General features: G+C 43.6%; 1 protein-coding gene across 1 annotated transcript in view; it reads right to left on the bottom strand.

Moving 5' to 3' along the window:
- The window catches only part of LOC121283511 (WSC domain-containing protein 1-like), an 87,325-nt gene that overhangs the window by 11,476 nt on the left and 59,721 nt on the right, over positions 1-16,128 (bottom strand). The window contains exon 4 of the mRNA XM_041198178.1: positions 12,127-12,248. Within this exon, the coding sequence (XP_041054112.1) occupies positions 12,127-12,248 (122 nt within the window). The remainder of the gene's footprint in view (positions 1-12,126; positions 12,249-16,128) is intronic.

The raw sequence follows: 16,128 nt of genomic DNA, 5'->3' as shown, positions 1-16,128 counted from the left end.
CAAGCTACTCAGTTCAAGGGCAGTTAGAGATGGGCAAATGCTGCCCTTGCCAACAATGCATACATCCCATGAAAGAATAAAAAAGGTGGAAGTTACTCATTGCCATACTATTCTTATCTCGTCATATCAAATAATCATCTCCTTTTACCTAAGGAATCTATGACTCAGCCTGTTCCAGGCTATCATCATCGAATGATAACTGGCAGAAAGCTGGTTTGCTATCACGTTCCAGCGCAGCCAGCCATAGAATCATACAACACAGACAGAGGCCAATTGGCCTATCAATCCTGTGCTGGCTCTCTGAAAGTACTACCAATTAGTCCTACTCTCACACTCTTTCAACATAGCTCTGCACATCTTTCTCTTTTCCAATTCCCTTTGAAAGCTACGATTGAATCTACATTTATACCATCATTTCAGGCAATGCATTCCAAATCAAAAGAGTCCTTTATCTAACACCAAATAGCTTCAGTAGTCACACTAAATATGCTATATGTTTAATGTTTAAGAAGCTGTTAATAATGCAAGCATCACTTCAAAGATTAAAATACTACAGCACTAACAACTATTAAATGTACATGGAGTGAATTCACTAGTAAAGACTACAAACTCTTTAACAGGCTCAAAATATTAAAAAAACAAAGGAATAAATTATTTCCGCAATTTACAAATTGTTTCAATGGGCGGAATCTAATACACCCATGCAACCCTCCACCTAAGAGGCGAGTTCCTAAGGTGGGAAAGATGGGCGGGGTAGCAGTTTAGGTGGGAGGGTGGGGGGTGGGAAGGCTTGTGCACAGCCTTCCTGCCCGGATGCTATTTGAGGCCCTAAAATGGGCATTAATTTCCCATTTAAAAGTCTCATTTCCACAGCCGGTGGTATTCAACCAGCGATGGGGTCTCGTCATGTTGGGAGACCAACAAGCAAACCCAACAGGCCTTTTTGGGAGGACGAAGGGCTCTTGTTCAAAGGCACAGTGCCCGATTGAGGGGCCCAGCATCAGGAAGTGGGAGTCCCACTGAGAGCCATTTTCCTGACCTTTCTTCTAATACCCCTCTCACCACTCACCGGCAATGCCCTCTGTGACCCCTAACATGCCCTCCCTTATCTTTCTCCAGGGATCCCATGATGAACCCTAGTGAAGGCCCAAGTGTATCCCCAGCAGGTGGCGCTGCCAGTATAGGGGCGTTGGCAGCCCATGGTGCATCGGCAGATCTCGGGGGAAGGATTTTTGTCCGACTGGGGGAAGTGCAGCAATTGAATGTCCCCTGTGGAGTTGGGAGCCCCGATGCCAGGGCTCCTGGAGATCAAGTCAACGTGGTTGTCGCCAGTTTTGGTGGCAGACATCGGGCCTCCCAGCACACTCGTGAAATTCTGCCTTTATATGTCTAACATTGGAAATAAGCAGTAAGAGAAATGTTCCCGACCATGGTGTATTTGATTCATTCAAATGTCTTAATAATGAACTGAAGTCCAATCCCATTAAATGTCAGTAGGGGGAAATTTCTGAAGCATGAAAGAAATGGGCACCTTGAAAATCCCAGGCTCAAGGAATATGGATGTACAACACAATCTTGAATATGTGCAGATATTAAAATGGAGATCATAGGAACATATGTCTTAGGAATAGGGCTAGGCCATTCGGCCCTTTGAGCCTGCTTCACCGTTCAATAAGATCATGGCTGATCTGCTTGTGGTCTCAGCTCCACTTTCCTGTCTGTAACCCATTACCCTTGACTCCCTTGTCTAACAAAAATCGATCTAACTCAGCCTTGAATAAATCTAAAGACCCAGCCTCCACTACCTTCTGGGGAATAGAATTCCACACTCTAATGACCCTCTGAGAGAAAAAAGAAATTCTCCTCATCTCTGGCTTAAAAGGGAGACCTTGAACTATGCCGCTAAGTTTTAGTTTCTCCCACAAGAGGAAACATCCTCCTGGTATCCACCCTATCCAGTCCCTTCAACATCTTATGTGTTCCAATAAGATCACCTCTCATTCTTCTAAACTCCAATGGGAACAGGCCTAACCTGTTCAACCTTTCTTCATAAGATCAGCCCTTCATCCCAGGAATGAGTCGAGTGAACCTTGCTTGAATTGCTTCTAAAGCAATTATATATTTTTTTCAAATAAGGAGACCAAAACTGTACACAGTGTTCTAGTTGTGGTCACACCAAGGCTCTATACAATTGCAGTAAAACTTCCCTACTCTTATATTCCATTCTGCTTACTATAAGCAACTAGATTCCATTTGCCTTCCTAATCACTTGCTGTACCTACCTTTTGTGATTCATGTACCAGGACACCCAGATCCCTTTGACCCACTGAGTTCTGCAACCTCTCTCCATTCAAATAGTATGCCGCTTTTCTATTCTTCCAGCCAAAATGGACAAGTTCGCATTTACCCTCTGGCACAATGGGCATGAGAAGCCAATAAAAATGTGCGGGTATCCAAGTAGGATGAGAATCACACTTTCTAGTAGTCACTGGATAGCAATGAGAGGGAAAACCCTTGAGTGACTTTTCTTTCGTTATCTCAGTAGCATTGAGACTAAATGTGGTGTCCTCTCCCACTGCTAACTTAGCGGAGATTAAACACTTTGCACTGATATAGCAATTTTCATGGCCTACGAACATTCCGAAATGCTTTACAGCCAGTGAAGCACTTCTGAAATATTACCATTGTTGTGTAAGAAGTGTGGCAGCAATGTGACCAGCTAACCTGCTTTGTTCAGTAATGTTGATTGAAGGATAAATATTGTTCAGGACACCAGGAATAACCACCTTCCTTGTCATCGAAACAATGCCATGCGACTTTTAAGGTCTAGCTGAGATGCAGACAGGGCCCCTGTTTAACATCTCACCCAAAATATAGTACCAGTGACACTTGTCAATGTATAAATAATCACACTGCCTGGCAATCACCTTGTTAAAGACAATTGCTAGTTAAACAGGTGATAAGCATTGATTATCCCATCTAAATAGAATAAAAAGCAAAAGATGGAACACTTTGTGTGGAAGCTACTTGGCAGTCAGTAGTACTGAGGAGTTGTCTTGAAAATAAACCAGCTTGAACCAAAAGACCAGCCTGGGTTAATTCTTCCACCAAAACCTCTTATTGTGAGTAAAAACACTGCACCATCACTAGAAAGTCAGACAAAGTCTGACGCTCAAATCTTTGCTGTGAAGTTGATCCCACAACTCAGAGCCAAGAGTGCTATCTCTGAGCCACAGCTGACACCTATAAGAGATCAGTTACCATGTATGGTGCAGACCTTATCATCAAAGTCCTGAAGGGAGCACATAATGTTCACTATTTGATGTCTTCATGTGCATTCTACAGAATTGCCAGCAGCTGTATTTGCAAGTAAGAAAAGACAAGGTTGAAAGCATTCATCCAAAGAAATTCAGCTGACCTCAGGTCACAATTGCAATCAAACATCTACTTTGGCTCCAGTGCCAAGATAAGAAATTACTGAGGTGGGACCATTGTATCTCACATTAATACGATGGGATCTTTAAGATATCAATGTTGCATCCAAGACTAATTGCCAAAAAGCCTGCACAAAATGGAATAAGTTATCTTGGCTAGCTGTGCTCTTCACTTGATTAATATTTTACTACAAAGAAAATATACTGGCTTAGCAACACATTTCAAATGTGCAAAACCAAAAATCATGCAACTCGTTATTCAAGGTGTCCTTCAAAAAGTAAGAAAGAAATAGAACTGGCATTCTGACATCCAAAACTGCTTTAAAGCAGGCCAAGACTCAGATATACATTTTATATCAATCCCCAGACTGTTGACCCATTGCTTTGAAGGGAGTGAGAACATTAGTATAACCAGTAATCTGGCATCTAAGGGACTGTTAATGGCATTTTGATTCGTCTCTTAATTCCACAGCGCAAAGAGAAACAAAGTGCGCAAAATCCTACTAACCCCACTGCAACAGAAGTTTGACTTCTTATCCCTCTTTTGACCCATACTTTATTTTCATAGATCTTACAGTGTGGATAGGGCACAGTCATCCATCCAGCATTTGGTCAGCATTCTCTGGAAGTCTCCAAAATGAGAATTGAATGAGAAAAGTATTTTCCCCCTTGTTTTTGTGCATCATCAGGTGGAGGCACTGATTGTCAAAGTTTTTGATAACTATTAGTCATCAGAAAATTCAACTTTAGAATTCAAGCACTTGACCCCCCACTTCCCCTCCCCTCTGCTCCCACCCCCCCTTCACCACTTTGCTCTTTCCCTTTCTTGACTCATCTAGGATCACAGAATCAGGAGGAGGCCATTTAGCCCTTCTAGCCTATTGCATCATTCAATGATATCACTGCTGATCCGTGTCAATTCTGTTTACCCACCTTTGATTCATATTCCTTAATATCTTAGGTCAACAAAAATCTATTAATCTCAGATTTAAATTTAACAATTCATCTATCATATATTTCCAAGAACGCTCCAAACTTCTACATCCTTTGTGTGTAATTATCTCCAAATTTCACTTTGAATCTAGATCTAGTTTTTAGGTTATGTCCTGGACCTTCCCAAGGCAGAAATAGTTTCTCTCCATCGACTCTTTCTGTTCCTCTTAATGTCTTGAAAACATTGGTCAAATCACCCCTTAACCTTCTAAATACCAGAGTACATGACCATAGTTTCCATAATCTCTCCTTGCCTTCAGTCCGGGTATCATGCTGGTAAATCTATAGGGCACTCTCTCTCATGGGCTGATTTATCTTTCCCAAAGAGTGGTACTGAGAGCCACTCACAATGCATGGGTTAACTAGGGCTTTGTATAGCTTAAGCGTGACTTTTACCCCAGTACACCCCATCCTCTATTGTCCTCTAGACATAAAGGCCAGAATTCTATCCGACATTTTGATTATTTTTTGTACCTACTCATGACATGGAACTCACCAGGGCTCCTTAGACAGCACCTTCCAAACCCTCGACCACTACCACCTAGAAGGACGAGGGCAGCTGATAGATGGGAACACCACCACCTGGAAGTTCCCCTCCAAGCCACTCACCATCCTGACTTGGGAATATATCACCGTTCCTTCACTGTCGCTGGGTCAAAATCCTGCAACTCCCTCCCTAACAGCACTGTGGGTGTACCTACACCACATAGACTGCAGCAGTTCAAGGGGGCAGCTCGCCACCACCTTCTCAAGGGCAATTAGGGATGGGCAATAAATGCTGGCCCAGCCAGCGACACCCACATCCTGTGAATGAATTTTTAAAAACGTATTGATCTATGAGCCTGACAGCACCCAGCCCCCCACTCCCCGTCCCCTCCCAAACCCCAAGTCTCTTTGGGCCTTCAAGGGGTGCCTTGTTCTATCCTTTTCAGGGCAAAAGTTGATGACCTTACATTTGTCTACGTTAAAATCCATTAACCACAGTACTGCCTTTTCACTTGATCTCTTTGTCACCTTATGCTTCCTTCCACAATGCTTAGAATGCTGCCTATCTGCTTCGGCACCTGGGGGTGAAAGAGAGAGAAACGAGGCCGAGATGGTGCAAAGTTGGAACTTTAAATTTGCAGCTTGTCAATTATTCTTTGCTGGGAACTTTAGTATAATAATTCCAGTAGCATTTGTGCAAACATGCACCTCCAGAGGGTATCAATATTAATTCCGAGCTGCAAATCTCTGTATCACGGACCCAAATAAATTTGAATTTAACTAAAGTACATGCTCCTTGCCAACCCTAATGGTAAAAGCAAAATTTTTTCAGTTAACTGTAATTCATTTAAGTAAGGAAAGGATCAGTTTTCTTTCAAAAACTGATTTTCTATTTCCGCTGCATAAAATGTCTTCAGAGAGAAACTGTCCTGATCTGTTAATGATAACCTTTGAAGCAAGATTCTCACTACTGCAGACAAGCTTGCAAAAGCATCAGAGGAACTAATGATCATTTCAATCATTAATAATCTGTTTGCCTGTGGCCTTTAAAAAAAATGAACATGATATTAATATTCATCAGTTTACAAGGATATGAGGTTGGATTGTGGACTCCACTACCACCCAGATGCAAAAACAATAACCATCAGGAATGCCCCATTGAAAGCGTTACGATGAACACAAATATGTCAGTGCATGGTCATCAAAGGCAGAGTAAAGTATGTGTCTGGCTGCAATTTCTGAAATAACTGCAGGTTAGAACCATAGAACCATAGAAAAGTTACAGCACAGAAGGAGGCCATTCGGCCCATCTTGTCCATGCCATCCCGAGGACACCCAGGTGCCCTTTCTAATCCCACCCTCCTGCACCCGGCCCATAGCCCTGCAGCTTACAGCACTTAAGGTGCAGATCCAGGTACTTTTTAAAAGAGTTTAGAATTTCTGCCTCTACCACCCAACTTGGGCAGTGAATTCCAGACACCCACTACCCTCTGTGTAAAAAAGTCCTTCCTCATGTCCCCCCTACACCTTCTGCCACTTATCTTGAATCAACGTCCCCTGGTTCTAGAATTCTCCACCAAGGGAAACAATTTTATCTTGTCCACTATCTATTCCCCTCATAATTTTGAGCACCTCAATCAAGTCACCTCTCAACCTTCTTTGTTTTAAGGAAAATAACCCCAACCTATCCAATCTCTCCTTGTAGCTACACTTTTCTAACCCTGGCAACATTCTTGTAAACCTCCTCTGCACTCTCTCCAGAGCTATTACATCCTTCCTGTAATGTGGTGACCAGAACTGCACACAATTCTCCAGTTGTGGCCTCACCAGTGTTTTATACAATTCCAGCATTATATCCTTACTTTTATATTCTATACCTCTGCCAATGAAGGAGAGCATTCCATATGCCTTCTTTACAACCTTGTCTACTTGAACTGCTGCCTTCAGGGACCTGTGTACTTGTACATCAAGATCTCTCACTTCATCTACCCCTCTGTAATTGTGTAATCCCTGTAACTGTTTGACCTCCCTAAATGTATGACCTCACACTTCTCTATGTTAAAATCCAGCTGCCACTTTACCGCCCACTCCACCAACCCATCTATATCATTTTGGAGATTATGGCTATCCTCTACACTATCCACTACTCAGCCAATCTTCTTCCAATATTTTCCGCACTTTTTGAAGAATGTCATGTTGAGGTAGATAACCATTGGAGGCAGCAGCCCTCTGACCCTTCGCCAAGGTTACCAGATTTTGTGTGCGACTGCTGACTAATCTACTATGGTACACAGCCCAGCTGATCTCAATCCAACCCTTTTACCATGTCTACACATGGGGCTGGACTTTATGGCCATAAATCAGGTGGGCCACCCCTGACCCGCATCCCCACCCCCCCACCTACATAAAATATGGCATGACGATGTTGAGTTGGCAACCTGACACCATCCCACCAGTCTCCGATATTATGGAAGGTGAGTGGCTACTGAAATTGGAAACCTGCTCACTGATTTGGGGGGGCGGGGGGGGAACAATTAATAAGCTTGTTAAAAAGCCAATTGACTGCAATTTTTCATTGTCCAGACCAATTTTCACCAGTCGCACGGAGAAAACGTTGGGAGTGAATTACGCCAGGAATAAGGAGGCTGCACAAGGGTGGATGAAAAAACCTGCAAACAAGGCCATGGCTACACTTAGCAGCGGCGTCTGCTGCTGAAGGTGGCAGCATTTGGCTGCTCGTAGACTTTGTTTGTTCATATTTTATAGGCAAGCATAACAATTAGGTAGAGTGAAAGGGAAGGGTCCTTTAAGCTAAAAACAAAAAACTGCGGATGCTGGAAATCCAAAACAAAAACAAAAATACCTGGAAAAACTCAGCAGGTCTGACAGCATCTGCGGAGAGGGACACAGTTAACGTTTCGAGTCCGTCTGACTCTTCAACAGAACTAAGGAAAAATAGAAGAGAAGTGAAATATAAGCTGGCTTAAGGGGGGTTGGGACAAGTGGTCCTTTAAGTTGGTGGCTTGAACTGACCTCTGGTTCTTGGCCTGACCTCTCTCCTGCGCTCAGTTGGTCGGATGGCTGGTTTGTGATTCAGAGTGGCGCCAGCAGTGCAGGTTCAATTCTCATACCAACTGAGGTCGTCCATGAAGGCCCAGCCTTCGCAAAATCGCCCCCCCCCCAACCCCCCCCAACCCCCACCCCCACCTCCCCCTCCACCCCCCACCCCCCCCACCCCCAGCCCCCCCACCTGAGGTGTGGTGACCCTCAGGATAAACTCACCACCAGTCGTGTCCCTCTCCGATCAGCAGTCAGCCTATGGTTCTCTGGGACTAGGGCAACGTTCACTCCTGCAAGACATCCCGACTTAAATGCCCAATTGGGCACAAAGCTCCGTTTCACAATGCAAAGTGCCCAGTGCTTCAGCCTGCCAGCTGCTAAGTGACTGGCAGAGGCTTGTTTCGATGTGCTGAAATGAAGGGGGTGAGAGGTAGTGGGCTGCGCACTTCACCTACTGCCTCCCTTACCCAGCAGGAAAGCATAAAATCCAGCCCATGGAATTTTCAGCAGAGAAACCAAGCCCTGGTTAAGGTTTCCTGTCCATAGCTAACTGACACACTGGCGCATTTGAACAGACCCATCCCAGCTTCATATCCGATCGGCTAACTCAGTTGGCCTGCGTTAACTCACTCTATCATCAGGGAAATGTTGATCCGTATTAGTTACACAATGTCCACCTTTAACACTGCTCCCAAAGGCTAAATTTAAATGGAGAAACCCAATACTATATTCTCCTTACGCCATCCAAATAAAATGAGTTTCCTTCTGTACATTGTAAATTAGAGAGCGGTCCGGAAAGATCAAACTTTATGGGCAGAATTTTTCACTCAGTATGCTGGCTGATCCGCTTGCAGGTAAAATAGCGCCCCATGCTGTCGGGTGAGCGTCCCAACATCACTGCGCTCTCACGCGATATTTCAGTCGGCAGGTGCATGTGAGAGTCGGCAATGCACCCGCCGACAATTAAGAGGCTATTAAGCCCATTAGTGGTGCAATTAACTGGGATTTTTTGTCGCCCGTCCAACATTCCGGTTGGCTGGCGGCCTTTGCGTTTTTCAGGAAGCTTCATCCACAGGCGGGATGAACTCCCTGTTACTAAATTTTAAAAAAAACGGACAGAATTTTTATAATGTATATGTTCAGTTGACTTTGATGCTGGGACATTTTTGTTCTGATTTCAAAATCTTTACTTAATACTTTTTTTTAAATTCTTCAGCTCCCGGAGGCAGCTCTCTGGCTTCAGGGAGCTTCCCTTCCGCGCTCACCCCACGCCCGCACTGACTGCAGCGCTCGACCCCCACACCCCGGCAGTGCTGAGCCTTTCAGCGTGCCTTTCATGCTGGCCGGCTGCTAATTGGCCAGCCAGGGTGAAATCAAGTTCGGGGGCCGATGGCGGTGGGTGGTCTGTTTTCTGGCCGCTCCCCAGGTCCTGGCCGTCTGTCAACCCGAAAATTCTACCCTGTAGCTCCACGTGAGATGGCAAATGGTGCCTCTGTTTAATGTCTCATCTGAAAGGCAGCACCTCCATACAGTGTAGCACTCCCAGTGTCCTGGCCAATGCTTATCTCTCAATTGACAACATAAAAATAAATTATCTGGCCATTTTCACATGGCTGTATGTAAGAGCTTGCTGTTTCAGTTATTATTCAATTTGTATTTTGAGGTACACTTAACCCCCAGTCCAGCACCAATCTATATTTCAGGTTTAAGCCAAATGCCTTACATTAAAGTAGACTTGTATCTGGACGGCTCTTATTATTTTGGTAAGCCATTTTGTGGATGAAATCCATACAAAATAAATGTAATGCAAAAGAACAGAATTGGAAGGTATGTATGAATAATTAAAATACAGGTGTACCAGCGAAAGTTAACAATTAGAGCATTTAACCACACTGAATGCTACAGTGCAACAGCAAATAAAATTTGAGCAAGATTTAAAAAGGCAAAGACAGCAGAAGTAAAATGCAGAAACATTAATCTACTCTGTCCAGGATTTGCTGTTGAACCATGGCTCAGTTGGTAGCACTCTCACTCACAAGGTCCTGGGTTCAAATCCTACTTCAGCGCAAACATTAACTTCAGTTCAATACTGGAGGAGTGCTACACAGTTGGAGGTGCTGTCTTTCAGATGAGATGTTAAACCAAAAAGACCCTGTCTACCCCGCTCAAGTGAATATAAAAAAGTCATTATTTTGACGAGGAGCTGAGAAGCTATTCTCAGTCTCCTCAATATTTACCCTTGATAAACATCACAAAAACAGTTTATCTGGCCACTATCACCTTGCTGTTTGTGGGAGCTCACTATGTGTAATTTAGATGACATTTTTCCTACATTGCAGCCATGACTCTACTTCAAAAGTATTTCATTGATTGTAAATCGCTTAATGTTTGTCTGGTGGTCATGGGCAGAGTTAACCAAGTGCAAGTCTCTCTTTTTTGGCATGCAAACTTAAAAGGAAACTTTACTTTGGGAGAAATTCAAGGCGTGTGAAAGTTACCCAATACAATCAGAATGTTACTCCGACATCATACCCAAGTAAGAATGTCTCAGCTCATCTCACTCGGTCAACTTTCACTGTCGAGTCAGAAGATTGTACAGTTGAGGCCCAGACTGGATGGAGGTTTGCATTCCTGACCTATGGTGGAGCTCCAGTGCAGAACTGGGAGAGTGCTGCATTGTTAAATGTGCTGTCCTTTGGATAACATGTTAAACCAATGGCCCTGTCTCCTTATTCTGGTACGGTTCGAGTAAATGTTAAAAATCTCATGCCACTATATAAAGAAAAGAGAACACTGGTGTTGTGGCTAAATTAATTCTGTTGGCAGTACTATCAAAATTAAATTAACTAGATATCCTCCCGTCGATTTTTCTGAGTTGTTATTAGTACAGGATGATAATCACCTTAAATGTAAATCAATCTCATAGGATAACATGCAAATGGTCAGAAATGATCTTGATCTGAGCAGGTAAGTGAGTGAGTCTCTTAATTGTTCGTACATTTGATCTCTGCCAGATGTGCAGGGCTAAAATCTCTTTTGATTTCAAATGCTTTAGTGGAAGGCACAGGAAAGAAAAACAGGTGATTCCTGTGTGTATCTTACAGGAGCTTGTGGCATAAAGGTTGAGGGCATTAGTGACTTCCACGATATTGGTAGTCCAATGTGGATAACTGACTACCCTGTAGGTTAGTCCGGATCAGGTGGCACATCTTAGTCCCTGTTGAGCTTGAGCCTCACCCTGCACTGCTGTCCCATCAGGCCTACTTAGCTGTCTCTATGCAGTCCTGATGGATGTTTGTTCTATAAGTCAAACACTCCCATTCCCTCACAACTGGGTGATGCCCTTCTCCAGATCTTGCTACTTTAAGGAGCAGCTGGATATTGCTCCTATTCCCATGCTGTGATCTAGAAGGGTTCTGTCTATCATTCACTTCTGTCATTACTGTGGTTAGATATTAAATCTAAAAGAAAACCATCTTGCGCCTTTAATTAATTAAAGTAGCTTTCACGATCGTTATACTAATGTCACATCATTGTGCATTTTTCAGTTTTCATATTTAATGACCTAATTCTAGACTATAGCTCCATTTCTGTACTTTAATCAGATAAGACAGCTCTACATTTATCTCAGCTCTTCGATTATAAGTGAAGTCTATTCTTTGTTTATTGGGATTTCATATTCAGCAGTCTTCAATGTTATGTTCAGGCCATCATTTCATTAAAAAAAAGGATTCTCAGAATCCAAACAAGTGCTGAAGTAAAAGCAAAATACTATAAAGGTATGGTATGTGTGTTAGTGTCTTTAAAGAGCGAAGATGCATGAAGATGTGAAATCGAGGGACAAGAAAAGACCAGCTGGTTAGATCAATCCTACCCCATGCAATGATGGCCAGAGCATTGTGACTTCTTCAGACTTGTTGATATCAAGGCCACAATGCCAGGACTAACTGTTCAACTCTGCTGGGGATTCTGACAAACCCCATCACACCTCCAATGTTAATGTTCAAACCAACCTTCAATTCAATTTAAACTTCCGTTCATCTCCAACATTCAAGAGTTTTCCACATCACTCATACTGTTCACACGCAAAACAATGGCCAATCATGACATGCTATCATATCTTTTGTTCTCCTTAATGGGAGACTACACTTACCTTTTTAGTGCAGAATTCAGTGCATTTAGCGACAGTCAGGTTAGGCTGGATTGAGTAGACGGGGAAGGTTGCAGTTAGATTCCTGGGTCTCTTGAAACATCCTCGATAGAGAACATTCCTATCTGAAGCAACATAAAGTGCATTTTACTTTAAATCAATAACAATGGACCTAGCACAATCCTATGAGAATAACGCTCTCTGCTGCCCACCCCTTCCTAAATTAAAGGAATGAAAATGGGGCTGTGGTGCTGCCAAGGATGTCAAAGTGCTGCTCACCCAACGAGGAAACAGCCCTAACGTCCGGTCAGGTCTTCCATGGGACGCAAGTGTTTCTTCCTCGATTGTCTCAGACCTTAATGCATGCTCAATGCATCTGGGACACAACAACTTGCATTTAAATAGCACCTCTGACATTGGAAAATATCCCAAGGCACTTTGTGGAAGTGTAATCAGAACAAAAATTGACATCAACCAAAAGGAAGAAATATTCAGAGAGGTTCAGGAATATTTTTTAAAATATCTGAAGAAATATCTTTAAAAAGACTTGTTTTTCACCAATTAATGATGATACCCATTCTGATTACATCCCTTAAGGTGTAGACACTAAGCTTTTCAGAATTTCATGACAAATTCAAGAGGGCTATAAAGCTAGACTTGATTGTTGACACAATAGAGGGCAGCTTACAGTGCAAGGAATCAATGAAAATATGTTAGTGGAATTGTGAACTACAAGAGAATCTACAGCATGCTGGAATAACAGAATATTTACTGCTGGTTATTAGCCCAAGAAGGAAGTTATCAAACCATGCCTAGCAACTGTTAGTTACTATTGGTGATCCCACAAATTACATTTTGGTCAAATGAAAATTAAATAATAAAACAAGATGCAATAGTAGTGTGTTCTGGAAACAAAGGGAGGAATACGATGGGTCCCAATGGCAGGTTTGCAGGCAGGGGGCTTATACATTCCCTCTCCCCAACCATATTCCCCTGATCTGTCTGCAATTTTACAGGGACTGATGAGGCCTGTCATCCATACCCCAATTGAGGACCTTAAGTGGCTAATTAATGGAGGTGTTCAGGTATGGTGGGGGGGGTGGGGGGAAGGGGGGGGGTAGGCAGTCACCTCCATCCCTGGCCCATCCCCAAGGTCTGGGTCCCCTGGGTGCTCCCTCCCAACGTGCCCTTCAAATCACAAGCCCCTCCCCTCAACCCCCACCCACCCTCCTCCAGACCTCCCCTCCCCAATTTGCAGCAAGACCTCAGACTTCCCAGTGTGTTGTGGCCTCCAGCACTTTGACTTTTGGGGACTGATTGTAATTCCAGCAGTGGCCACTGCTCCCGGTGACACGATTGGCTGGCAGCTCTCTAAGGCAGGGCTTCTGCCCGAGTGAGGGGTCAAAGTCTCACCTACAGCCTATTAACGGTCCATTAAGTGCATGTGGGACATTGCTGGGGGTGCATTCCCTGTCGACTTCTCCAGTAATGGGATGGTAAACCTCGCCATCAGAAAATTTCTGACCTATGTCAAATATTTAACCCTTTTCGTTTAGATAAGGAATAGGGATATGGAATAGAGTTGAGGAGAACTTTATTCCCTTTGTTGGTCTGATTTCAAAAGGTCCTTTACTTAAAGTGAGGCCCAAATCTTTTTAAATTCATGTCAGAATTCTATTAAATATCACTTTTCCTTCCACTGATTTTCCAGCACTCCCACTCTGGAATTCCCTTCCTAGTCCTTTCTGCTTCTCCAGCTATGTCCTCTCCTCCTTTAAGACCCTCCTTAAAACCATTGTATTTGGCCAAGCTTTTGGTTACTCTTCCTAATATCTCCTTGTTTGGTGCCCACTTTTTTACATATGCTTCTGTGAGTCAGCTTGGAGTATGTCTTACATTAAAGCTGCTATATGAATGCAAGTTCTGACTGTCGCAGCTGAGACAATTGACACTGTCCTGGTTTGGAACAAGGTCCCTATGCAGATTTCTGCAGTCTGAATTGATCTGCTGAGATTAGTTTTAAAACGCATGGAATGACCTACATGTTATACTTGGTGTGGTACAGTACACAGTACAACAGATACTGCAGCAGTCCGTGTCCATATGCAGCAAGACCTGGACAACATTCAGGTTTGGGATGATAAGTGGCAAGTAACATTCGTGCCACACAAGTGTCAGGCAACGACCATCTCCAACAAGAGAGAATCTAATCCTCTCCCCTTACACTCAATGTCATTACCACCGCTGAATCCCTCACTATCAACATCCTAGGGGTTACCATTAACCAGAAACTGAACTCGACCAGCCATATAAATACTGTGGCTACAAGAGCAGATCAGAGGCTTGGAATTCTGCAGTAAGTAACTCACTTCCTGACTCCCAATACTTGTCGACCAGCTACAAGGTACAAGTCAGGAGTGTGACGGAATCTCCACTTGCCTGGATGAGTGCAGCTCCAACAACACTCAAGAAGCTTGACACCACCCAGGACAAGGCAGCCCATTTGATTGGCACCCCATCTAGCAGCTTAAGCATTCACTCCACCACGACGCACAGTGGACGCAGTGCGTACCATCTACAAGAGGGACTCACCAAGTCTCCTTTGACAGCACAGCCTCTACCACCTAGAAAGACAAGGGCAGCAGATACATGGGAACTCCATCATCTGCAAGCTCCCCTCCAGGCCACACACAATCCTGACTTGGAACCAAATCACCATTTTTTCACTGTCGCTGGGTCAAAATCCTGGAACTCCCTCCCTAACAGCACTGTGGGTGTACCTACACCACATGGACTGCAGCGGCTCAAGAAGGCAGCTCACCACCACCTTCTCAAGGGCAATTAGGGATGGGCAATAAATGCTGGCCCAGCCAGCAATGCCCACATCCTGTGAATGAATATTTAAAAAAAATTGAATGCACAATTCTAATTCATTGAAAATAGGCTTTTTTTCCCCTTTTATCTCAATGTATTATTTAATGTTAAACTAGTAGTAGTTTTGGCTTTGGCTGGTTGATCTAATGTACAGCACATACAGGTGTGTTGGCAGCATTATTTTCACATGACCTGTCACCACCAACCACCCACCCAGTCAAACAGCCTTTCTTGCCCATCTCCAATATTTTCAAAACTCATAAACAATGGTGTTAAGAGTAAATGAAAAAACCCATACAATTTCTTTAACCCCCTTACGATTTTTGTTTCCTCTCACAGCAGCATCTAGGAAATCAATCTTTAATTTCTGGAGGCTCAAGCGACTGTGGAAGGCTGCCAATCCTATATACTGAGCACAATTTGAAAGTTCGCTGGCATCTTGGTACTAAGTGTATTTCTCAACCATCCTACACTATCCTGCAAACTGGGTAAGTTGTGACAGCAACAAAAATAATTGCATTTACGAGGTGCCTTGTCATGTCGACACATCTCAAAGAGCTTCACATAGTAAAGCACTTTGAAGTGTAGGTATTCTGTACCGGCAATGTTCTACAAGCAGCAACAAACTGGATGGTCAGTTAATCCTTTTGATAGTGAACAATTGATGGAGGATTCTGAAGCTAGATATTCATCTTCAAATAGTACTTTGAGCCTGTGATGTCCACCTGGACCATTGGAGTAAGCATTCAGGGCTTGGTTTAAGCCTTTCAGCTGAAGAATGAATGCTTAACATAGGAGCACAGCTAATCTTGAGAGATAATTCTGCTCTGCTAGTGAGTAAGAAAACACTATTCAGTTGCTTGGTATCTCAGATGGGTAGAACAGCTATCCAATTTACAACACACATCTTCTGCACAATGGTTCACAGCTCCTAGTTAATATGTGCGTGTGATAGAAAGAGAGACTTTCCTCTTCCTGAGAATGCTCCCAGTTCTGAGGCCTAGCTAAGAGGGAAAAGGCAGAGATGCATTGCATCTAGTGTCCACCGTACTGTGCTACCCCAAGACTTCTATGGCTTCCCAATGGCAGTACTGAGGCCTGAAACTGGAGACGGTGCAGGCCCAGCACAAC

Source organism: Carcharodon carcharias, chromosome 10 (assembly GCF_017639515.1).
Source record: "Carcharodon carcharias isolate sCarCar2 chromosome 10, sCarCar2.pri, whole genome shotgun sequence".
In the NCBI taxonomy this organism is placed as follows: Eukaryota; Metazoa; Chordata; class Chondrichthyes; order Lamniformes; family Lamnidae; genus Carcharodon; species Carcharodon carcharias.
Note: the sequence above shows the minus strand (reverse complement) of the source record. Positions and strands in the feature narration are given on the sequence as shown.